Below are 25,901 nucleotides of genomic sequence, written 5' to 3'. Positions count from 1 at the left end.
CCAACCCCAACCCACAGAACTTCTTTTATCGTGCAAAAAAAAGTATTAAACAATGCCTAATTTTTCTTCTTACTCCTGGAAACCACCACTCTACTTTCTGTCTCTCTGAGTTTGACTTAAGTGGAATCATACAATATTTATCCTTTTGTGACTGGCTTATTTCATTTAGCCTAATATCCTCAAAGTGTCATTCATATTATAGCATGATTATAATTGCCTTCTTTTTCTAGGCTGAATGACATTTCATTATATGTTTATATTACATTTAGTTTATTCATTCGTCTGCCACTTGATTTACTTCTGTCTTTGGCTATTGTGAATAATGCTGTCATTGAACATAGACATAAATATCTCTTTGAGTGCCTGCTTGGAAATATATCCAGAAATGGAATTACTAGATCATACTGTAATTCTAATTTTTTGAGGGACTCTTACTGTTTTCCATAGCAACTGTACCATTTTACATTTTTGCTAATAGTGCACAGTGTTTCTAGATTCTTACTAACACTTGTTATTTTCTGGTTTGAGCCATCTTAATGAGTTTGTCCTGGTATTTCACTGTGGTTTTAATTTGCATTTCTCTAATGATTAGTGATGTTGAGTATTGTTTCATTCACTTATTGTATGGCTTCTTTGGAGAAATGCTTTGCCTGTTATTTAATTGGGTTGTTTTCTTGTTGAGCTGTAAAAGTTCTTTATATATCCTGGATTTTTAACCCCTTATTAAATACATGATTTACAAATATTTTGTCCAATTCCATGAGTTAGGTTTTCACTCTGTTGATGGTATCTTTTGGTACTAGGGATTGAACCCAGAGGTGCTTAACCACCTAGCCTTTTTTGTTGTTAGAGACAGGGTCTCGCTAAGTTGCTTAAGGTCCTTGTAAGTTGCTGAGACTGGGTTTGAACTCACAATCCTTCTTCCTCAGCCTCCTGAGCCTCTGGGATTAAAGGTGTGCACCACCATGCGAGCTCTAAATGGTATCTTTTGATGCATAAAAAGTTTTTATTTTGGTATAGAACCTTTTACTTGTATTTTCTTTTGTTGCCTGTGCTTTTGGCATTATATCCAAGAAATCAATGCCAGTCCAGTGTCTTAAAGCTACCCTGTATTTTATTCTAAGAATTTTATAACGTTAGGTATTATGTTTTTTATCTATTTTGAATTAAGTTTTCTTTTTTTTTCTCCAGTACTAGAGGTTGAACCCAGGAGTGCTTTATTACTGAACTATGTATCCCTAGTCATTTTTATTCTTTTATTTTTGAGACAAGATCTTGTTAAGTAGCTGAGGCTGGCTTCAAACTTTGTGATTCTCCTGCCTCAGCCTCCCAAGTCTCTGGGATTATAGGTATGCTCCACTGTATCCAGTTTGAACTAATATCTCTATGGGTGGTTATCCTAGTGCATTTTGTATTGTTTTTAACAAAATATCTGAACCTGAGTACTTTATTAAAAAAAAGAGTTTTACTTAACTGAAGGTTCAAGAGCATGGTGTATATACTTGAATCTCATGGTGGATGGCATCACAAAGATGGGAATATGTTAAAGGATTTTTAACTTGTAGTGTTTCTAGGATGAAACCCAGGGCCTATGTATGCTAGGCAAGTGCTCCCCACTGAGCCACATATGCAGCCCTAATGGTTGAATATGTGAGGAAGAAATCATAAGGTGAGATAGAGGAATCAAGGAGCCAGGCTCCTCTTTTTATAACCATCTGCTTTTGAGGGAAGTAATACATCCCTACCAGACTCAACCCACTGATGCAAATCATTGTTAGGGTGATGATTCATTCATGAGGGTGGAGTCCTTGTGATCTAAATTTCTTCCACTAGGATCTACTTTTTTTTTTTTTAATACATTTTATTCAGATAGCTGCTGATCACACATGGTCCAAGAACACTCAAATAATGTATTGGATATAATGAAATACTAAAGATTTGTCTTCAAACATAGCTAACTCTGCCATGGTTGCCTATGATCTCTCTGATATAAAACCACATTCATACTATTCAGCACAGCTTTCTTAACTGTGAGCTGTTTGAAGCTACCAGTTTGAATACTTATTCACCAATTTTTTAGGCTCTGATAGCTGTAGGGATCTCAACAGTAATTGGAGGAACCAGCTCAAGCTTGACATAATGCCACAATGTGACCTGATGAGGCTTTGAGTAAGTCTCAGCAGTTTTTACCAGCACTGGGTCCTTTTCCACAAGGTTACAGACAAACAGGGCCAATATTCTAGGATGGGGGAAAAAAAAAGACAAGGGTCTTATTCTTGCATGTGAATTCCCAGTTTTCCCAGCAGCATTTATTGAAAAGGCTCTCTCCTCCTCATTGAATGGTCTTGGCACCCTTGTCAGAAATCATTTATAAGCAGCAGTGGTGGACTATAACAAACAGCAGATCTGTGACAGCAGTGGTGGACTATAACAAACAGCAGATTTGTGACAGCAAAGAAGTTAATGATAATTAAAGAGGGGGAAAGGCAGTGTTATTAGACAATTTGATACTAAGATTCTTGAAAGCTATATCTGCTGTATACTGTATCATTTTGTATCACTTCAGAGTGCTTTCCTTTCCAAGTAATGCAATACACAACTTGATGTCTCAATTAAGAGGATTTATTAGCTCATATAACTGAAAAAAAAGAGATAGGTCAGCCTTTAGGTGCTTAATAGAAATATTGATGATGTCATCAAGTCTTGGCTTTGTTTTTCCGCAGTTCTCAGTCTGTCTACCTTTAAGCTAAGACCTTGATAGTTCCAAGTGCTGATTTTACTAACATGAACCCTATGCTGACTTTGAAGAATTGAAGTTAGAGTTTGCTTCTCTAGAACCATGTAGATCCCTTAAAAAGAAATCAAGGCTTTAAAGAAAGGGAGCAAGAAATTATGAGAACACAATCTTGAATTTAAATTGGGCAAATAATCCTTTATTTGTTAATAGTCCACAAAGACATTAATTATAATTAATATTTATTGAGAACTTCTTATTTATCAGGCACTATTCTAGGTTATAGCCTTATAATAGCTCGTGGAGCTAATGCAGCAGAAGGAGACCTAGAACAAATAAATTAAAAAGATAATTTTAGACAATAGTAAATATTCTTAAAAAAAAAAAAAAAACCACTAGCTGGGAAGAGAGTCAGACAAGGCCTCTTTGAGGAAAGTTTCTATTTGTGCCAGAACCTGTGTGATGAGAAGTGTGCAAGGACCAAACTTCACACAGTGTTCTGCATAGAACCAGCAGGGAAGGCACTGAGATGGGAAACATGTTGGAATATTAGAAGACTAGAAATAGAACCAGAATGTCTAGTGCACAGTGAATAAGTGAGAGAAGGTATGAGGAGAGATGAGAAATGGGCATAACCTAGGTGTGGTAAGGAATAAGAATTATTTTTTTTAAGCAGGCGTATGAACTAATATGATTCTCTCATAGGCAAGTTATGATATACTGGTGTAGCCTGCATAAGAGGTTAGAAAAATATATATTTTAAGAATTCCATTTAAAAAAAAATAACTAAGCCAGGTATGGTAATACATGCCTATAATCCTAGCGGTTTGGGAGTCTGAGCAGGTGTATCCCAAGTTTAAGGTTAGCCTAAGCAACTTAGTGAGACTCTATCTCAAAAGCAAAAAATAAAGAAGGCTAGGGAATGTGGCTTAGTGGTTAAGTGACTGTGGGTTTAATCCCTGGTACCAAAATAAATAAATAAATATATGTATATATATATAAAATCACTAAGCTTTATTGAACCTATTTTCTCCTGGGCAGTTCTTTTTTGTTGTTGTTGTTTTGTTTTGTTTTTACAAATCGCTTTTACTGTGTAGAAATTCTGGTGTACATGACCTTCACTCATTTATGTTAGATGTTCAAAATTAGTGTACAGAATTCACAAGATATTTTAAATGTATCTTTTTTTTTTTTTTAGGCAACATTGAATATCATTCATAATGTTGTTCTCTCAGTTCTTGACAAAAACCAAAGGACTCGAGAATTGGAGGAGATTTCACAGCAGAAAAATGCTGCAAAAGATAATTCGCTGGATACAGAAGTGGCTTATTTAATCCATGAAGGCATGTTTATAAGTGATGCATTCAGTGAGGGCGAATTAGCACCTATAGTAGTTGACACTACCTCGCAAAGAAATGCATCTCCAAATAGTGAGCCCTGCAGCAGTGATTCAGTATCTGAACCAGAATGTACTACTGATTCTTCGTCTAGCAAAGAGCAGACATCATCATCTGCTACTCCAGGAGGTGTGGATATTATGTGAGTATAGTGGTTGTTGCCAAATTGGCAAGATTTTTATTAAATCATTTTATTAATGGTTTCAGTAAGATTGAATATTCATTTTATTTAAAAAAAAACGTGAACTTTCATCTTGGAATTTATCAAAAATATATTAATTTTATTAAACATTCTCTTTGAAAATAGAAGAAAGGTACAGAGGTGAGATTTGAAGATAATGGAAAAATTATGATTTTTAAGGCAGGAAAGAAACTTTAATTTATTAAATTATTTAATTGAATGCCCTTATTTCAGTGATATGGCTACTGATGCCCTGAGAACTTTGTCACTAGTGTCAGAATTTGACCTGAACCTAGGTCTGTATTGCTTTTTGTTCATTTTCTTTCTTTCTTTTTTTTTTTTTAATATTTAATTATTTTAGTTTTAGGTGAACACAATATCTTTATATTTTTTTAGTGTGGTGCTGAGGGTTGAACCCAGTGCCTCACACATGCTAGGCGAGCACTCTACCACTTGAGCCACAATCCCAGCCCTCTTTGTTTTTCTCACCTTTGTATTTTATGTATAGCAAAGATCTATTGATACACAACTTTTGGTTTTTCAAAGACATGAATTTCTAAGTGTACCATGCTTTTTAAACATTATTTTTTAAAAGCTTATTTTGAAGTTCACATTTACAGACAAGTTGTCATGATAGTACAAAAACACTCTCATATATCCATTTTACAGATTGCCCAATTGTTAATTTATCACATTGCCTTCTGTTTCCTTCCTTTTAAAAAAATATTTTTTTCATAGTTGTAGACAGATAGAATGCCTTTATTTTATTTGTTTATTTTTACATGGTGCTGAGGATTGAACCCAGTACCTCAGCATGCTGGGCAAGCACGCTGCCACTGAGCTACAGCCCCAGCCCTGTCTCCCTCCTTTTTTCTTTCACTCCCCTCTCCCTGTCTCTCATGTTAATGTTTTTCTGAATCATTTGACAGGAGGTTGTAGGCATGATGCCCTGTTATCTCAGATATTACAGTATGTACTTCCAGAATACAAGAATACTCTCTACATAATCATACTATACCAATTAAATATAAGAAAACAGTGATGAATTATTACCATATAATCCATAGACCACATTCAAAGCTCATGAGGTATTCCAGTAATTTCTGGTATCTAAAAGACAAAACAAAGCCAATAAAATTTTGTGGCCTAAGAGGTTTGAATTTAGATTTTGTTAAGAATAATAAGACTTTGTACTTTTGCTAATCTTTACATAATCAACCTGTGCTCTAGGAGTTTATGGAAGTCATAGTTACAGTATTAAGCCAACTATAACACCACTTCCTACCAAAACAACTCCTGAACTATGTGTAAATATATATATATATATTCATTTTTGGCTAATATTTTTATATTTATAAAAGGAAGGGTATAGCCTAAAATTGCTATTCAAAGAGAGATAAAAATGTAATAGGGAATTTTACTTAAATAGTAAACAATTTTATTTCTGTCATTTAACATTTCAGAGATAGGGGAGCCTCACTTGAAAAGGCAGCTTTCCTTCTGCAGCATGTAGCTTCCATTTGTGTCTAAGGCTATATTCTAGCTTTTTCCCTATCCCCTGGTATTGAGAATTGAACCTAAGGCCACTTTACCTTTAAGCTACATCGCCATCCCACCCCTATTTTTTTTTTGTACCGGGGATTGAACTCAAGGGCACTTGACCACTGAGCCACATCCCCAGCCCTATTTTGTATTTTATTTAGAGACAGGATCTCACTGAGTTGCTTAGTGCCTCGCTTTTGCTGAGGCTGGTTTTGAACTCTAAAGTCTCCTTCCTCAGCCTCCAGAGCCACTGGGATTACTGGCTTGTGCCACCATGCTCATTCCCATCCCATTTTAAATTTTATTTTGAGACAAGTGAGTTTTGCTAAGTTTTCAGGAGGATCAAATTTGGGACCCACCTGCCTTAGCCTCCCAGGTAGCTGGGATTACAGATGTGCATCACTACTTCTGATGCTGTTTCAGCTTTTATCATCTCATCTACATCCCTAATAGCAAGAAGATAACAAAGAGTGGTACCCTCCTTTTTTCTTTTTTTAACTTTTTCATTGGAATATATGCAAAGATGAGAAAATGCAACAATTAATGTGTTCATCTCAAATAATTATCACAAAATTAAAACATTGATGTAATGACCACTCAGGTCAAGAAATAGAATATTCTCAACTCTTGGGGCTGGGGTTTTGGTTCAGTGGTAGAGTGCTTGCCTAGCACATGTGGGGTGCTGGGTTCGAGCCTCAGTACCATATAAAAATAAAATAAAGGTATTGTGTCTAACTACAACTAAAAACCAAAATATTGGGGGAAAAAAAGAATGTTCTCAACTCTTCAGAAAAATCCATTGACACACTATGCTACTGCTTCAAAGAAACCTTTAATAAAATTATTGGCTTTTCTAATTTTTAAACTTTATATAAGTGGAAGGGAATCATATATATGATAGTCTTTTGTGTCTGTTTTTTTAATTCAACATTGTGTTTGTGATATTTGTCCATTTTTTTTTTTTTTTTTTTTTGCTCTTTTTAAGAGCACAACCCCCAATTTGAACTTATTACTTTCACTTCCATCCTAGAGTCCAGAAGGTTATCACATAACTATATGTAGCTGGAAGGGAGGCTTGAGCTTGGGTCTTTAACTTGTTGACTATTTGTCCTGCTTAAACTCTTTATTATTGCAGAAGAGAGAACGAATACTAAAATATAAATAGCAGTCTGCCATAGTTGAATTTGAGGTTCTTTTAAACCAGATGTAGTCTCATAGTATTTATTCCCTCCCGCTTATCTTCATTGTGGCTTACTTTATACTTAGAACATTCTCTGGCTTTCTCCACTCATACGTTACCCCAGAACGAAAGATAGATTCTGTAGATAGTTTCTTCTATGTTCAACAGGCACATGAATGTCTGGGAACATTTGCCCCAGAGGGGCAAAGAATTAATTGAATATGTGTATACCTAACTAGTGTTTTCATACAAACTATTTCTGACAATTATTCAGTACTTTTGTAGTATAATATATGTATATGTATGTACGTAACTAGTGTTTTCATCAAAACTATTTGAATATATACACACACACACACATTTTTTTTTTTGGTGTGTGTGTGTGTACTGGGGATTGAACTCAGGAGCACTCAACCACTAACTAAGCCAGCCAGATTCCCAGCCCTATTTTTGTGTTTTATTTAGAGACAGGGTTTCACTGAGTTGCTTAGCACCTTGCCTTTGCTGAGGCTGGCTTTATGAACTCATAATCCTCCTTCCTCAGTCTCTGGAGCCACTGGGATTATGGGTATGTGTCACTGCGCCCACCTTATTTCTATTATTCAGTACTTTTGTAGTATAAAATTGTAGTGGATGTAGAATGTGTAAACATGATGTCTGATATTTTAACTTTATTAGTAGATTTTCCTATATATGAAAATAATTTTCAATTTTCTAAGTTTATTGCAGTGCAAACTAGGACACAGAAGAGTAAATACTCTTCCAGGCAGAAATAGGAAAGGAAAATTGTGGAAATGATTAGAGTTGTAGAGTTTTAAGTTTTTTTTTTAAATTAATGTAAAAATTTTTAAGTTTTCATTTTTAATTGTAATAAAAATGAAATTTACTATGTTAATAATTTCTAAGTGTACAATTCAGTAGTGTTAAATATGTTCACATTGTGAAATCAATCTCCAAAACTTGAATTTCATCTTGTAGAACTGAAACTGTACACAGTAACAACTCTCCATTCTGTCTCTCCCCAGCCACTGGCGACCACCACTACTTTCTGTCTTTATGAATTTAAACATTGTAGTTCCTGCATAAAAGTAGAATCATACTGGTTTTTTGTAACCAGCTTATTTTATGTAGCATAATGTCCTGAGAGTTCATCCATGTGTCTTATATGTCAGAATTTCCTTCCTTTAAGGCTGAATAATATTCCATTATATGAATTTGCCACATTTTGTTTATTCATTCATATGTCAGCACTTTGTTTACTTCTACGTCTTAGGTATTTTGGATAGTTCTGCTATGAACTTGGGTGTGCAAATGTATGTTTGAGATCTTTTGGATATACATTTAGAAGTGGAAATCCTGCATTATGTTTGGATTTGTTTGTTGCTTTTTTCCAGTGATATGAAAGTTAGGCAATTAAACTTACAAAATAAAAAGAAATCTTTTGAAAAGCAAAATTATAGCTAATTAAAAAAAAATTTTAAAACTTTTCCTGGGGCTGGGGCTGTAGCTCAGTGGTAGAGTGCTTGCCTAGCATGTGTGAGACACTGGGTTGGATCCTCAGTACCACATTTTAAAAAATAAGTAAATAAAATAAAGGTATGCCGTCCATCTACAACTATTTAAAAAAAAAAGTTTCCAGCTTTTTCTATTTGTCATCTTACTTTTAAAAGACTTTGTTTGTTAATATTTTTTTTTAAATTGTCAGTGGACTTTATTTTATTTATTTATATGCAGTGTGAGAATTGAACCCAGTGCCACATACATGCTAGGCAAGAGCTGTACCGCTGAGCCACAACCCTTCTACCCCTGAGACACAACCCCAGCCCTCACTTGGTTTTATTTGCTGTTTTCCATTTATATCTTTGTGAATTAGTAGCATACAACCAAGACTTCAAAATTCTTTAATCATTCTGTTTCATGGGCAAATTTTAGTAATCTTTACAGAAAATGAAACTTTAATACTAAATTTGAGGTTTAAGTAGACATTTCTGAGGGACCTAGTATTGAAATACTACTAGACGGTTTATACAGAAATAAATGTTATAGTAGAGAAAGTATAGTCAATTAGATATGGACTAATTCTGGATCCCAGTCCTACTCTTTGTAACCAGTGACCTTAGATAAACTACTTAAGCTTTCTAAAATTCAGTGTTCTCATCTGTAAATAGATATCTACCTACCTCAGAGTGAGGGAATTAAACAATACACTATTCCTGAGAATACTTTAAGAATATCAATCTGTTATTTTAAAGCATTAGTAAATGAACATAGTGATATTGAAAATTTGAAGGATAGTAAGTAATAACTTACCATAATACCTTAACCTAGTTCATATACATACATCAGAGCCTCTTTGAAAATTGTTGTAACTTAGAATGGGAGAAAAACAGTAAGACATTTTACTTGGCTCATGGTAAAAGTAAACTGAACTGTTAAAATGAAATCATTGGTCTTTATGTGTATATTCCTAGGGGAAAATGCTTAAAAACCTGATCATACATTTCCCTTCAAAATTGAAAAATATGTATTACCTCTTATAAATTGTATTCCCTCCAAGTTCCTAGCAGTAAATTCAGTAATGCTCAGTCATTAAGTAAATACGAGTTAATATTAAGTAATTCATAATTTTGAATGAAAAGAGGGCCACTTGTCATGATATAACATTCCTTTCTTCTTCCTTCTGCTGTGTTATTCCTAAGTGCCTATGTACAACCCCTGTTCTGCCAAAACTACAGTCACAGCTACCACCTAGTACCTTAGCCAAACAAATTGTCTTGCTCTAATATGTGCAGATTTCCAATCAGGATATGAACTAAGTATTGAAAATACTACAGAAAAAAAATTATTGTAAGGCTTAGTTTAAATATATATTACACGTTGTATAATATATATGTATAATTAAATATATATTTAAATATATAATATATCTTATCATATATATTGTAATATATGTATAATATAGTTTACAACAATAAAATATATGATGTAATATATTTATAATATAATATATAATATACATATATTTAAATATATGTTATCTGAGCATGATTAAAGATGTTCTATAATCATAAACTTCAAAGTTAAAATTTACTATTCAAGTTTTATTTTCTGAAGCATTGCTAAAATTGGATATATCACAAAATCTTCCTCAAATGTGAATTTTCAAGTGTTTATCCTTTTTTGTTGATTATATCACCTATGGAGAGCTGTGTTAACAGTTTTCCCTAAATCTCATTTTATCATTTTCAGGGTCAGTGAAGACATGAAATTAACTGACTTAGAGCTGGGGAAGCTGGCAAATAATATCCAAGAGTTATTGTATAGTGCCTCAGATATATGTCATGATCGAGCCGTCAAATTTCTCATGTCAAGAGCAAAGGTATTTTCATAATACTTTATATATTTTATATTTCTATGTAGGATAGTTAGGTTAGAGATCCAGAATTATGTCTTTGCTTATATCTGTATTTTCCCTGTAATGCATTTTATAATTTTAACAATAAAGTTAATGATATTGGTGTGTTGTAGTAAAGAAGTGCTAAGATGTAAAATAATTAAAGAAATAGTAAAAAGTATTTAAGTATTATTTTCAAATAAATAAAGGACTTACTATAAAATACAATACCTTAGTAATTAATATGAATGTAAGATGCTGTTTTATATATGCACGTGTATATATGTGGTCAAACAAAATTAAACTTCAGGATGGTGGAAAAATTTATACAATGATCTGAATTCATTTAAGTTACTGTATTAGTTACAAAGGAATCAATCAAATTCAAGACATCTTAAGCTTTTCATGTTCAGTTTTTAGATATGAAATATTGGGAAATTTCATTTAAAATGATAAGAAATTTTATTAATTACAAAAGTAATTAATATATAATTATATAATATATTATAGAAAAAGATAATTAATACTGAAATTTATTAAACTTAGTTGGTTTTATAGCTCACCCATATTTGGTTTTATATTAACTTCCATCGTGATTTTTGTGTTATTTTTTAAAATTTAGGATGGTTTTCTTGAGAAGTTAAATTCCACGGAATTCATTACACTTTCTAGATTAATGGAAACATTCATTTTAGAGACAGAACAGATCTGTGGAAGAAAAAGCATGTCATTACTTGGAGCACTTCAAAGCCAAGCTAATAAATTTGTAAATAGATTTCATGAAGAGAGAAAAACCAAGCTCAGGTATCATTACTGTGTAATTTTTTTCTTTGCAAAAACACAATGACATTTTAAAAATAAATTAATTAACTAGCCAAAATTTCTGCTTTTTTTTTCAATTAAAGACAGATTATGGAGTTAAAATTTACCTTTTGACTTTTCAAAGTGGAGTTAGAATGCTTACTTATATAAAAGTGCCTATCTGGAAGATTGACTTTTTTCTTAACTCGAAGTTAAGTAAATTATGTTTCATCACTATTGGGTAGGCTAAGAGGTATAAAAGTATTGATACTGTTTATGAATGATTCCAATTAAAGTCTCCAGCACTTTTAAAATCTTAAGTAGTCACTAAAATTGGAATGACACAGAGAAGATAAGCATGGCCCTTGTGCAAGGGTGACATGCGTATTCGTGAAGCACTCTATACTTTTGTAGAAAATAACCTTATACAGATGGCGAGAGATGGACTACTCATTGGGAAGATATCAGAACAAGGCTTAATAGAAATCCTTGAAAAAGTAAGCCAACAAATAGAAAACAGCAGTTAAATTCAACAGAAGAAGAGTAATAGACTCTGATGAAGATGATGATTCCTGGAACAATTCTAGTACAGAAATTAAGATATGTTTAAATGTTTACTTTGTTTATTGTCTTTATGCTTTTTTTAAAAAAATAAACTTGTTATGCAGAGTTAAACAAAAATCTTAGATATTCAGCTAAGCTCTACTTTCTTATCAACCAAGGAAGATGATATTGAAACATTATTAAAGTTTACTTTTCTTTCATCTTTTGAATAGCCTCCTCTTAGACAATGAGCGCTGGAAGCAAGCTGATGTTCCTGCAGAATTTCAGGATCTTGTTGATTCTATATCAGATGGAAAGATTGCTTTACCTGAAAAAAAATCAGGGGGTATGTGTTCTTCCACACACTTTCTTCCAATTTTTTATTATTTGTTTATTTTGTAAGAATGTTTAATGTTGCTTTAATTGAGAATACCTATTGAAAAACCTAGAACTAAAGCTTCCAATTAAGTATTTGACAGGAAAAGTATTTGTTTTAATTTATAATAACCATATGCTAGACCCTGGATGATGTGCTTTACATCCAGTGAACACTAATTAGCTTCCACTTTGTGTCATATGGAGCAAAGATAACAGTTATGATTCTATTTTAAAGACACTAAGTTTAATGAATAAAACCAAAAATATGTAACAATTGCATAACAAAAACCAAAATGTGAAGAACTATGGGAAAAGAAAAAAGAAGGACCAGAGAGATAGGAAGAAATTCATAAAAATAGAAGTAAAAAATTAAAGGTTTAATTTAATTTTCTCATTGAACCCAGTGCCTCATGCATGGTAGGCAAGTGCTCTACCTCTGAGCCACAACCCCAGCCCCCACCTATATATTTCATTTTTAAGATTCAACTTAGAAGTTATTCTATTTTCACAGTGTGACATTTCTTATTATTATGTAAACAATTGCATAACAAAACCCAAAATGTGAAGAACTATGAGAAAAGAAAAAAGAAGGACCAGAGAAAGAGGAAAAAAATTGTCATTGATTATCAAATACCAGTTGGGTTTTAAAAGAAATAGATGGAATAATTAGGACATATGTTTGTTAAAATGGCGTCATCTGATAATGTAAATTGATTTTTAATGCATTCTGAAATTATGAACTTGAATACATTTAATGGAGAAGGCAATTGCATTATTTCAAATTTTTATGCATTTTTAATTAAAGTTTAGTGTTTTTACATAGCCATATTTTCAAATTCACATTTGCATAAAATACAACTTTGCTACAAGAGACTGAATAAAATACAGTTAGTGACCATTGATTTGACATGTAGAAGAAAGTTTACAGTATCAATAATTGAGTGGAGTGATAGTGTCAGTGTGCAGTTCATTACTAAGGGAGGCTAGACAAATGTAGCCCACTTTATCAATAAAGTTTATTTGTGAAGGAAAAGTGGGTGATGAAGTGGTAGCTAGAGAGATTGAGAAATTAGATTGTTTCCTTAATCCACTCAAAGAGTTGAGAGAAGAGATTTTGTTTGTTTGTTTTGGGTCAGAGGAAGCTGAATTATATTTTCATGCCTAACAGAAATAAGAAGCAGCTAGAATTGAATCCAGAGTTCAAGAGAAAGCCTATCTCTTACCATTATGACATGAGGGAAGGGATTAAGGACTGGTTATAGATAGATTCATTCATATAGGACAGAGAGAAGAATCGAATCGAAGGAATTATGTAAATTTCTCTTAATATTTTAAATATGTAAATTTCTGTGACTATTTTAAATGGGTAACTATGTCAGGTTGCAATTTTTAACTGATTATATGATACTAGCAAAACAAAGCCTTCATAACTTATCACTCATCTAGTCTTGCAAGCTGTATTTTATTGATAACCTATTATGTGAGGTGCCATGCCAGACAGCTAGGACTTGTTTTCTTTCTCTGAAAGCTCAGTCTTTGAAGTCTACTATTATACAAACAGAATGATTTTTTAAATTAAAATATTTTTTTAAATGTGGAATGATTGAATTAAATGTTGTTTTCCTACAAAGTGAACTATTTTCAATCCCTCTTTGTAGGATTCTGGTAGTATGAGGTTTCTCTTAAATACTTTTCTTCTTCCTCAGCCTTTACCCTTTTATGAATAATATTTTAGTAGTTCTTATTAAGATAAAGATCCTGGGTTATTATTTATTTATCCACCATATATTTATTGAATCATTAGGATGCGGCTAGCATTGGGGAAATGAAGTTAGTGAATAGCAACTATACTGATTTTTTTTTTTTAATATTTACTTTTTAGTTGTAATTGGACACAATACCTTTATTTTATTTATTTATTTTTATGTGTTGCTGAAGATGGAACCCAGGGCCTCGCACGTGCTAGGCAAATGCTCTACTGCTGCCAAACACACACACACACCCATACACCCCGCCATTGAGTTTTTATTTGGTGCTAGACACCGTTCTAAGTACTTTACATGTATCACATCATTATCATTTACAGGTCCATGATCTAGATGTTGTTAATATCATCACCTAATAAATATGGAAACTGAGGCAAAAGGGCTTAGGTAACTTAGAGTTACATAGCTAGGAGGTAGTAGAGTAGGATTCATATTCAGGTATACTGACTGACATTTGGGTTCTTGCTCTTACCTACATCACTGTGTTCCTTCTTTGTAATATAGAGAGCTGGTTCCGAAACAGTCCTTGCTCTAAAAAAATTTATAATCCAAAGGACATAATGAATTGTGTGTAGAAATTTTACCACAATGGATTTCTTTTCATGAAAGAAAAGAGGTAGTAGACTTTTTTGTCCAATAGTTCAAAGGGACTTGAATCTTAGGGAAGAAATGATTTGACTGTAGCAGTTAATTCATTTGTCTGATCAAGGATGATAATCCAGTCTCCTGTTCTTTTCACCACAAAATGCTGAATTTTGTTACATAATAATAAGAAATGTCATACTATGAAAACAGAATAACTTCTAAGTTGAAATCTTAAAAATGAAATATATAGGTGGGGGCTAGGGTTGTGGCTCAGAGGTAGAGCACTTGCCTACCATGCATGAGGCACTGGGTTCAATCCTCAGGACCACATAAAAATAAAGATATTGTTATAACTAAAAATAAATATTTTAAAAAAATAAAATTAAATAAATAAATATATAGGTGGGTACAGTGGTGCATACCTACAATCCCAGTGGTTCAGGAGGCTGAGGCAAGAGGATCTCAAGTATGAGACCTGCCTCAGCAACTTAGTGAGACACTGTCTCAAAATTTAAAAAGACTGGGGATGTAGCTCAGTGCTAAAGTGATCCTGGGTTCAATTAGTACCAGAAAGGAAAGGAAAGGAAAAAAAAGATAAAATACAGAAAATACATAATCTGTCCATTAAATTTAGAAATTAACTCATATTTTATGTATGTATGTATGTATGTATGTATGTATGTTGTAGTTGGACACAATATTTTATTTATTTATTTTTAATAAATGCTGAGGATCAAGAACCCAGGGCTTCACGTGCCAGGGCACATGCTAGGCGAGTGCTCTGCTGCTGAACCACAATCCCAGCCTAACTAACTCATATTCTAATAATGATAACGACAGTAATAAAGACAGCAAGTCAAAAAGCTAGTTCTGCCTTTCCAAACTAATAATAATTTTGTTTTAACTACCATGTGCCAGGCCTAGAGGGTTGGCAGTTTATAATCTTTAACAACAATCATTAGCAGCAATCCTGAAGTATTTCATGGATACAGATTGAGTCTCAGAGAAGTTATTGACTTAAGGTAATTGATAATTGGTAATACCCAGACTAAAATCAAATCTAACTCCAAACCCAAAGTACTTTATTTACTCTACCAAATTGCTTCTGAAGAAGTAGATATTTGTTTCCAGAAATGAGATAGTTTCAGGCCTGAAAACAGAATTATTGTTTTCACCAGTATTTTGTTTCACCATATACATACCCCTTCTTGTTTATTTGATTTCCTCTTTTACCTACAGAAGAAAGAAAACCAGCTGAAGTTCTCATTGTTGAGGGACAACAGTATGCTGTTGTTGGGTGAGTAGTATATTTGTCTTTATTAGTTGAGTCGATTATTTGAAATATAAGTCTTCTATTTTCCTCTTGAAGTGAATAAGGAATTTTGGATTAACAATTTTAAATCCTAATGAAGTATTTAAAGGAAATTTTATGGATTCCTTTTTATTTTCTGTATTCTATGTGTGCTTTATCACTGGGTTAATAAAAGAGGCCTTGATTTTTCTCATGTAATAAGAAATGTAGACAGCCATGAATGATGTAGTGGCTCTTTGAATTTATTACCATCATAGGTTCTTGCCATCTTCTTTTCTTATGCTTTCTTAGTCTGTAGTACAGCATGAAGTAGTTTAAATCATGGCTTCTGGAGCCTTCAAAATGTTAAAACTGGTAATGCTGTAAATCATTTAGCACAGTTCTTTTTGTTTTGGTTTGGTTTTAATACCAGGGATTGAACCCAAGGGCGCTTAACCACTGAGCTACATCCCCAGCTTTTGTTTATATTTTATTTTGAGACAGGGTCTTGCTGAGTTGCTTAGGGTTTCGTTAAGTTGCCGAGCGTGGTTTTGAACTTGTGATTTCTTCTGCATCAGACTCCTGAGCCATTGGGATTACAGTTATGTGCCACCATGTGTGACCCATTTTAGCACAGTTCTAATATATTGGTGGTTGTTTTTCATAATTCCAGTTGTTAGATCTTTTACTTTTTTATTAATAAACATCTCTAATTCAAGGTAACAAAGAAATATACAAATTCCAGCATTATGTTTGGCATGACAGGCCTTTTTAAAATTGGTAATTAAATATTATCTTCTTACCCATTTAAAAAATTTTTATATTCTTTTTATTTATTTATTTTTTAGTTGTAGATGGACCCAATATCTTTATTTTTTAATTTTTTTTATTTTTATATGGTGCTGAGGATGGAAACCAGGGTCTCACACCTGCGAGGCAAGTGTTGTACCACTAACCTACAGCCCCAGCCCTATTTTCATATTCTTTAATAGCACTTTATAGTTTTAAGTATTTTCATATATCTGATCTCATTTGATCTTTATCATCACTTAGTGAAATAGACATGTCAGAGATTGTTGTTTCCTTTCTGAGTTACAAGAATTGAAGCTTAGAAGGTTAAGTGATTAACAAGGTGGCCCAAATAAAGTCAGAATTAGAATTTAGATCTAACTCCCAATATCTAGACCATCATTCACTTTCCTTCTTTGCTTCTTGTCACCAAGAGTTTTCTGAAATAGCTGCCCTTTCCGGGAAGAAAGGACCTCTATGAGCCTTATCATGGAACTTACTATAGTATAGTTAAATTATTCCTTTATGTGTATGTCTCCTTGGTAAGACTGAATTCTGCAAAGGTAGGCGATTATGTCTTACCGTTATTATTTTTCTTGGCACTATAGTAAGCTCTCAAAAAGCATGTACAGAATTAATATGGGTTTGTTTGTTTTTTAATCCATATTTCAATCTCTAAAAATACACAAATTCCAAACTAAAGCCTCATTTCCTTTATCCTCAGGAGTCCTTCCTTGTTTCCAATAGAGCTAAGCTTTGTTCAACCCTCTGTAATCTCATCTCTTTTCTCTCCTTTAACTTTCCTCCTTTATCTGGTTGCACTTCATGTGCTTGATGGAAATGGTCCCTCTCTCTGGCTCTGACTTTTCAGGCAGAGTGTATTGCCAAAAAACTGAACTACCTGAATAAAGGTGGGTTATTATGTTTTCTGGGAGAAGATTATGAAAAATGTGCAGTGAACTCATGCCAAATAGAGCAGGCTCTAGTTAAGCTATATAGAGCCTAGGTGCTATCTTTTTTTCTGTGCAGTACTGGGAATTGAAACCAGGGCCCCATACATTCTAGGCAAGTGCTCTACCACTGAGCTACATTCAAAGCTTTTTTTTATTTCTTATTTTGAGATGGAGTCTCACAGAGTTGCCCCAGCTTGCCTTAAACTTCTGCCTCAGCCTCTCAAGAGACTGGGATTACTGGTGTGCTCCACCATCCCAGTTTAAATGTTATCTTTCTTGATTCAGTGGTTCCTGATATGCTTTACTGAGTACAGCCCCAGCCCTAGATTCTTTGTACTTTTATAAAGTATTATTTTATGTGGATTTTTCATTTCTGAGCATTTCAGTGAACTTAGATATTCTATAATAAATGGTTCTTTTTCTCTTAATTTTAGTCTCATTTAATCTTCCAGTAGTGTGTCTTTTTAGCTTGTTCTATAATGAGCTGGTAATTTTTCATTTTTGGAGAATCTTTTGACCTATGAATAAACTTCTTACGTAATATGTTCCTTAGACGCTGTTATGGCTTCTTTTTCATTTTCATCTCACTAAGAAACTCTGGACTAGGTTCCCTTCATCAATTCAGTACTTATGATTGAAACCTGCTACACAATTAATCAGAAATGCTGGCTAGTCTTTTTGTCGTTGTTTTGGAATTGGCCAAAGAATAGAATACTTCCCTTATTGAAGAGACTTTCTTAATAAGAATGCCATAAACCAAGTACTATGCTTACAGCACAAAATCTGACAAGCCACTTATTCTCAGTGTCATGTAAGTACTGATTCTGTAATTACACAAATCCTTAAATCTTTCACTCTAAGTGCTTCTTTTGGTCTACATTAGACCAGAACCCGTTGCACTTTTAGGCGAAACACATAATTTAGCAGTTATCAAAATCAACATATCAGGCTGGGGATGTGACTCAAGCTTGCCTGGCATGCGTGCGGCCCGGGTTCAATCCTCAGCACCACATACAAAACAAAGATGTTGTGTCCGCCGAAAGCTAAAAAATAAATATTAAAACATTCTCATTCTCTCTCTTTAAAAAAAAAAAAATAGCATATCCTCAGAGATGCATCAAACTAATAAGTAATTTGATTTTTTTATATGCCAAATCAGTTTAAATTTTTTTGTTTTGATTGCCTTTGGGACATTTTCTTTTCTTATAGAACTGTATTGCTGTTAATAAGAATTATCCTTGAATATTGCCAGTGTGTGGATAACATCCCATCTGTTACTACTGACATGCTTACTCGTCTGTCAGATTTGTTGAAGGTGTGTATGATTTTACCTTTTTATGGAAATATACTTAAAAGAATTAACCCATTAGGATATAACTAACCTTTCAACTCTAAGACATTTCAAGGTCACGTTATCTTTAAGACATTAATTTTGTGTTATTTAATTGTGGTTGCATCACATGTTACTAGAGAAAGGGCTTCCTGCTTCCTTCTCACTCTACATTTAGTGATTCCTCATTACACTCATAGAGTTGTTAATGACATTGGAGACAGGAGATGATTTGTTCGTTAGGTGCTGAACATGACTGAGGCCACTTAGGTCAAAAAACCTGGACTGGTTTCAAATGTGCATGGAAGGAATTCACTGAACATTACAAAATTCATCTCACTAAGGTTAGAGATTTTTCTTACATCATTCTTTCAGAACAATTGATGTAAAATGAAAATGTGATAATTTTATTCAGCCATTTCATATTGACAGATATTTTTAATTGTTAGAATATAGGAAAAGCTTTATTTTTTTTCAAACCTTTATTCTATCAATATTGCCCTGAACTTGAATTTTAGTCAAGAAATATTTTTACTCTTTTGAAAACAGGATGTTTGAATAAGAATGCTGAAACTAAGTTAGTATTATGAATGCAAACTAAAGATAAGTTTCTGAAAACTTTTAGAATTTCAATTTTTTATTTATCAAAAGTAAATATTGTCATTTAGAATTCCCCTCTTCCTTTTTTTTTTTTTTTTCATTATTACATAAATAGATCCTAACTGCTTCTACTAGAAAATTCATTTGGTCCTTGAATGAGAGGAAAAAGGAATGTATTTTTAGGATAGTTAACACATCATCAGGATATAAAAGAATGGCTTTTAATAAATCGTTGAGTTTGGGTTTTTTTGTTTTTTTTTTTTTTCCCCCCTTCTTCCTTTCTTAGTACTTCAATTCAAGAAGTTGCCAGTTAGTTCTTGGAGCTGGTGCATTGCAAGTTGTTGGACTAAAAACAATAACTACAAAAAATTTGGGTATGGATTCTTGTATTTCGTTCAAATGTTAAGGTATTATAATGATGTAATTCTTCTTACCCTGTTTTTATCATACCTGATAGTTTCATGGCTCTAACCAAAGGCTATAAAAGTGGCAAATGCTACTTTATTCTTTTTTGTGTTGTTATAATTGAAAAACTAATCTGAGGAAATTATATAAGGAATTTCCACTCTTAACTCTTAATAAATTATTTAGAAGCTGCTTCACTCTGGAAAATGTTAAATAATATGTAATATATAAGAAGTACTTTGGGGTGAAAGGTATCTGAATGTCAGAAGAGAATAATTGTCTTGTTAGTGTCCTCATACTTGTAATGCTAGCAACTCAAGTCCATTAAGAAAACAGCATATTCATTGAATTATTTAGCACTAAATTATTTTCTTAAAAATGAAATGGGTTACCTTTACCATGGTGCTCTTCATTTATGAAATAAACTAGGGTTCTTTATGAAATTAATGGACATTTTAAATTTAATTGCCTATGTAATTAAAATCAACAATTTTTGTTTCTCCATTATGTACCCATTCCCTGAATCTTTAGCTCTTTCTTCACGATGTTTGCAGTTAATTGTGCACTACATTCCTGTGATCCGGGCTCATTTTGAAGCTCGACTACCACCTAAGCAATATAACATGCTTAGGCATTTTGATCATATCACTAAGGTATTTTTCATGTATTTTCTATTGAAGTTCATAAATTTAATTCCTTAATTGTTAAATATTTTTGTATGTGTCTCAGGAACTATAAAATACAATATCATTTCTCATTTCAGGATTACCATGACCACATTGCTGAAATATCAGCTAAACTTGTAGCGATAATGGATAGCTTATTTGACAAGCTGTTATCGAAGGTAATAATTTATGAAAATCATTAGGCTCTGCTTAAAAGTATTGTGACTATTCATTTTATAGAGGATCCTTTATGTTATACATAAGTTAAAATGTGATACTAGAATCTAAATTTTTAAAAGATATATACCAACTGGCAGAATTTATAAACAGTTTTTAAGGAAAATGTGTCCATCTTCTTTGACACCAAAGTGGTCACAGACGTCTTAACAAATCAACTCCCCCAGAGTTTAGAAAACAACTCAATAAAATGTCAATTTTATATTCATCTTCTAAAGGCCAGAGGTGGGAGAGAGTAAGGGAGATAATTCAGGGTGGTAGAAATCCTTCATAGAAGCATTTTTATGTTGGCTGCATCAACAAATGTATACCTTCTTCAAAACAAACAATTTGAAAGCCTTCCAAAGACAGAATTGTAAGGACAAGAATCCATAAGAAAAAAAGGAAATTTATTTGAAATAAAGTATGTGACTTTATTTTCCAAGCTGAAAAATGCTCTAAGAGTCTGAGGTGCTTTATTGTTTCTCTCAGAGACAATTCTAGGGTCTGTTTCTTTTCATTCCCATAGGTCATTAAATAAAGTGATGTTCTATAAGAAATACTGGAAGGGTATCTTCCAAAAATGTTATTTAATCAGCCCCACTCACTTTTGCCCTATCCTCTACTCTTTGCTTTTCCTATATTCTTCAATGCATATCTTTGGGGGAAAGAAGAAATTTTGTAACTTGGATGTTTGAAGGTTTATTTAGTGTCGACTTTATGCCCAAGATCATATTTAGAATAAACCTTACTGAGCAAGGAACTTTGATTTGCTTTTTCTTCTACTTACATCTTTTTTTTTTATTGGTTGTTCAAAACATTACAAAGCTCTTGACATATCATATTTCATACATTTGATTCAAGTGGGTTGTGAACTCCCATTTTTACCCCGTATACAGATTGCAGAATCACATCCGTTACACATTCACGTTTTTACATATTGCCATACTAGTGACTGTTGTATTCTGCTACCTTTCCTATCCTCTACTATCCCCCCTCCCCTTCCCTCCCATCTTCTCTCTCTACCCCATCTACTGTAATTCATTTCTCTCCCTTATTTTCTACTTACATCTTTAACATTCTGAATTGTCAGGAACAGCAGGCATGTAAAAATCATAAAAGGGCAAGATAAAGTGGCATCCATTCACACATAGGCATGTGCTTAATCCTTTGAAAATGACAGTGAGAGAGAAGTACTTGGGAAACAATACTTTAGTTATTTACTAGGTCTTAAATTTTGTTCACAGGACACCTTTATATTTATGAAAGTAATAAGTCCCAAAGAGCTTTTTGTTGATCCAGTTTTCACATTTCATTGAGATATCATATTAAAAATTAAAGCTAAGAAAGCTTTTTTTTTTCCTTCTTCAAGAGTTGATGCCTTTATTTTTATTTATTTTTATGTCGTGCTGAGGTTCGAACCCAAGTGCCTCCTCACACATGCTAGGCAAGCACTCTACCACTGAGCCACAACCCCAGCCCTAAAGCTAAGAAATCTTAAAACACAATATACATATATATTTTCCATTAGTCTTCAGAATCATGATATCATAAGTCATCTAAAAACTGATGCAGTCATGAGGAAACAGGAGTAAAAAAAGATAAACGTTTTAGTGCTTTTATGAAAATGATTTTTCCCAGATTCTCTGAAAGGGTCTGTAACTCCTAAGAGTTCTCAGACCACGGTGTCTTTTCTTCGTGGGTTTCAAGTACAAGCTAAATTCAGAAGCAATTCAGTTCCACCAGTTTGCTTTTTGATATAAGTCTTCTGTGTAGCAAAATTCAGTAACACGCATCTGTCCTCAAGAAATTTACCATCTAACAAAACAGAGGACTGTAAACTGCTAACATTGTAGGATAAAGTAAATGTTAAATAGTGGAACTAATAGTAGGCTATGGATATAATGAAGCAAAACCAAACTTTGCCCATACTCTTATAATCCTGACTTTAATTTGTCATTTTGGTCATAGCTGGGTTTTGAAAAAGAGTATGACTAGACTTTGTGACTTAATGAACTTTGTGTTCATATTCACCTATATTTAACAGTTATGAGTATTTTAGAATTTTTTACTAAAATTTTTTACTTCATTCCTAAATTCTTAAGTAAAAGAATTTTAAAACTAGAAACAGATCTCTTCTAATAATCACACATTAATATCTAAGGAAATTAATAGTCTTCCAATATTATCTAACATCTTTTCTCATATTTGAAACTTCTAATTGTTCCAAAATATCTTTTCCCAATAATTTGTTTCAACAAAGACTTCTATGTGTTTACTTATTGCATTTGGTTAAGTCCCTTAAGTTTTCTATAAACTAGAATATTCCCCTCCCCTTTTGTCTTTTGTTTTTATTTTGTTTTTAGTATCATTGACTTGAAGAATGTTGTCTGTCTTTATAACACAGTGTTCTCTCTACTGTCTTTCCCATTGATGACTTCTGTTACCTGGCATGCACAATTTCCTTATATTAACAAGTCTCTCCTTGCCATTCTCTGTCCTGTTTGCTTTCATGTGTTTCCCAGGAGTTTAATCCTGTGTTTAATTCATACCAAAATAACAAGACAGGGTTTGGTTTGGGTTTACCTTTCATTTTTTAGCTTTTATTTTCTTTATAATTTTGGGAGCAATGGCACAGTATAAAATATAGGCTGATCCTAAAAAGGGTATTTTTGCTTGGATAGAGTGAGACATTAATATGTGTAGTAGCAGCTAGATTAATATCTTAGCCACAGCCACCACTCATTCACATTCATTTAGTAAGTTACGTACAAACCATCGCATTAGATGACAGAGGGCTAACACAAAGGTGAATATCTTGTTGGGATAGCAAAATATCTAGCAGGGGAAGTATATCAATAATGACAAGAAGTAGAATATGTATTAATATTCCTTAAGAAGGAATTGTTTTAATGCATTGGAGCATTTAATACTTTAAAAGAGATGGTTGCCAATTGGAGAGGAAGATATGAGATAGTTTTATAGATGTAGTATGCATATAAATTTTGCTTTTAAAGATAAGATTAGGGCATATAAAGTTGAGGTGAAGATATCTCTGAGAAAAAGCCTGAGAAAACATGTTGTTAGAAATCACAAGGAAGTAATTTAGATTCAGGTAGACCTAAATTCAGATCCCATGTATGTTACACATTAGCCATTGAAGGACCTTGGGCAAACTCTTATTTTTTTTTTTAAGCCTCCGTTTCCATTTCTAAATGGGAGTAATAGAGGTTACCTCATAAGGTTGTAATGGGGATTAATGAGATAATATATGTGGAATGCTTTTCTTTTATCATATATCTAACTATAAGCAAGTCCTAGTAAATATTGGCTGCTAATATTTTGCTATTGTTAATAACAAGGGTAGCAGTTCTATTTAGGGTGAATAGAAGGTAGCTCTGTTTAGGGTGCACTGGTGTGAGTAGAAGAGTGGGGGATATGTTGGGAAGATAGTGAAGATCAGTGGCTATCAGAAGAAAGCTAAGCAATTTAAATCAGGTTTATTGGTATAATTTACATTCAGTAAAATTTACCCTTTTTAAATACATGGTGTGATGACTTTAACAAATATATAAAGTAGTGGAACTACTACAATCAAGATAAAAAATGTCACAAGTAAACATTCTTTTGGGGCACTTATAGTTTAGTTTTTCCTTTTGCAAAATGTCCTTTAAATGGAATCATACAGAACGTATCCTATTGGGCTAGCCTCCTTACTTTTAGATTAATGCTTTTGGAATTCATGGATGTTATAATTATGTGTCAGTAGTTTGTTTTCTTTTATTATAGAATAGTCTCCATTCTATGACTATATTGCTAATTGTTTATCCATTTACCAGTTGATAGAACTTTGGGGGTTTTCCTGTTTGGGGCTGTTATATATGCATATACATTCTTTGTGTGGATATATGTTTTCATTTCCTTTATGTATATACTTGAAATAGGATTGATTGTGGATTATGGAAATGTAAAACTTCATGGTAAATTTATTTTTTAAAAAACCTGCTAAATTATTTTCTGAAGTATCTCTTTGCTGTCCTTTTTACCATGTATGAGACTAGAGTTCTAGATGCTCTTCATTGTCACCATTACTTTCTAGGGTCTACCTAATTTTTAATGTTAGTCTCTAATATGTACATGATATCTCACTGTTTTTTGTTTTTGTTTTGTTTGGTACTGGGGATTGAACCCAGGGCCTCACATATGCTAAGCAAGCACTCTACCACTTAGCTATACCCCACAGCCCCACATTGTGGATTTAGCTTAAATAATGACTAAGAAGTTGAAAATATTTTCATGTGCTTGTTTACTATTCATACCTTTTCTTTAGTAAAAATGTTTTTCAATTTTTTTTGCTTATTTTTTAAAAATTGGATTATCTTCTTCTTGAGATGTGAATTTTTTAATATATCTTAGCTCTAAGTCCTTTATCAGATATGTGGTTTGTATATTTTTTCCAAATCGGTGACTTTTTATTTTGTTAACAGTGTCTTATAAAGAGCAATCTTTAATTTTGATCAAATCTATTTTATCATTTTTTTTATTAAATACTTCTTGTATTCTAGCCTAAGGAGCTACAAAGTTATTCTGCAGTATTTTTTTTCTAGAATTTGTTGTTGTGTTTACTTTGTTTTGGTACTGGGAATTTAATCCAGTGGCACTTTGCCACTGACCTACATCCCCAGCCCTTTTTAAAATTTTCTTATTTTGAGACAGAATCTCACTAAGTTGCTGAGGCTGCCGTTGAACTTGGGATCCTCCTACGTCAGCCTCCTGAGCCATTGCCATTACCATACCTGGCTTCTTCTGGCATTTTTACTGTTTGGGGTTTTATATTTAAGTTTATGATCCATAACTCTTTGACTTTTTTATTGAACTAGTTAAAATATGATGGCATTTGTTCAGGTGATTGTATTAAAGGCCTTACATAGAGCAGTGTTTCTTAATTGAGTCAGTTTTGTCCCTGTTCCCAGAAGGGGACATTCAGAAATGTTGAGCACATTTTTGGTTGTCATACCTAGGGAGTGAGGTGCTACTGCCAACTAGCAAGTAGAGACCAGAGATGCTACTAACACCCATAACAAATATAGCCTAAAATGTCAGTAGTGTAGAAGTTTAAAAACTGTCCTGAAGTCCAAACTTATGTACAAA

The 25,901-nt window shown here is 33.0% G+C and overlaps 1 protein-coding gene and 1 non-coding gene across 7 annotated transcripts in view; both read left to right on the top strand.

Annotated features, from left to right (window-relative positions):
- Positions 1-25,901, top strand: part of Vps54 (VPS54 subunit of GARP complex) — an 89,601-nt gene that overhangs the window by 55,993 nt on the left and 7,707 nt on the right. For 4 of the 6 annotated variants that reach the window (XM_071601641.1, XM_071601639.1, XM_027934268.2 and 1 more), the window contains exons 12-20: positions 3,933-4,273; positions 10,284-10,413; positions 11,051-11,232; positions 12,006-12,118; positions 15,741-15,798; positions 18,744-18,849; positions 19,751-19,838; positions 20,401-20,522; positions 20,633-20,713. In XM_071601641.1, coding sequence (XP_071457742.1) covers positions 3,933-4,273; positions 10,284-10,413; positions 11,051-11,232; positions 12,006-12,118; positions 15,741-15,798; positions 18,744-18,849; positions 19,751-19,838; positions 20,401-20,522; positions 20,633-20,713 — 1,221 coding nt within the window. Of the gene's footprint in view, positions 1-3,932; positions 4,274-10,283; positions 10,414-11,050; positions 11,233-12,005; positions 12,119-15,740; positions 15,799-18,743; positions 18,850-19,107; positions 19,209-19,750; positions 19,839-20,400; positions 20,523-20,632; positions 20,714-25,901 lie in introns of those variants that run through there. The other 2 variants (XR_011704349.1, XM_071601640.1) reach the window with 2 other exon arrangements.
- LOC114092069 (U6 spliceosomal RNA) lies at positions 11,534-11,639 on the top strand. Its single transcript, XR_003582612.1, has one exon. It is a non-coding gene; the product is annotated as a U6 spliceosomal RNA (small nuclear RNA).

This window comes from Marmota flaviventris, chromosome 14, assembly GCF_047511675.1.
Source record: "Marmota flaviventris isolate mMarFla1 chromosome 14, mMarFla1.hap1, whole genome shotgun sequence".
Lineage (NCBI taxonomy): Eukaryota > Metazoa > Chordata > Mammalia > Rodentia > Sciuridae > Marmota > Marmota flaviventris.
The sequence above is the reverse complement of the archived record's forward strand: the minus strand, read 5'-3'. Positions and strand labels throughout refer to the sequence as shown.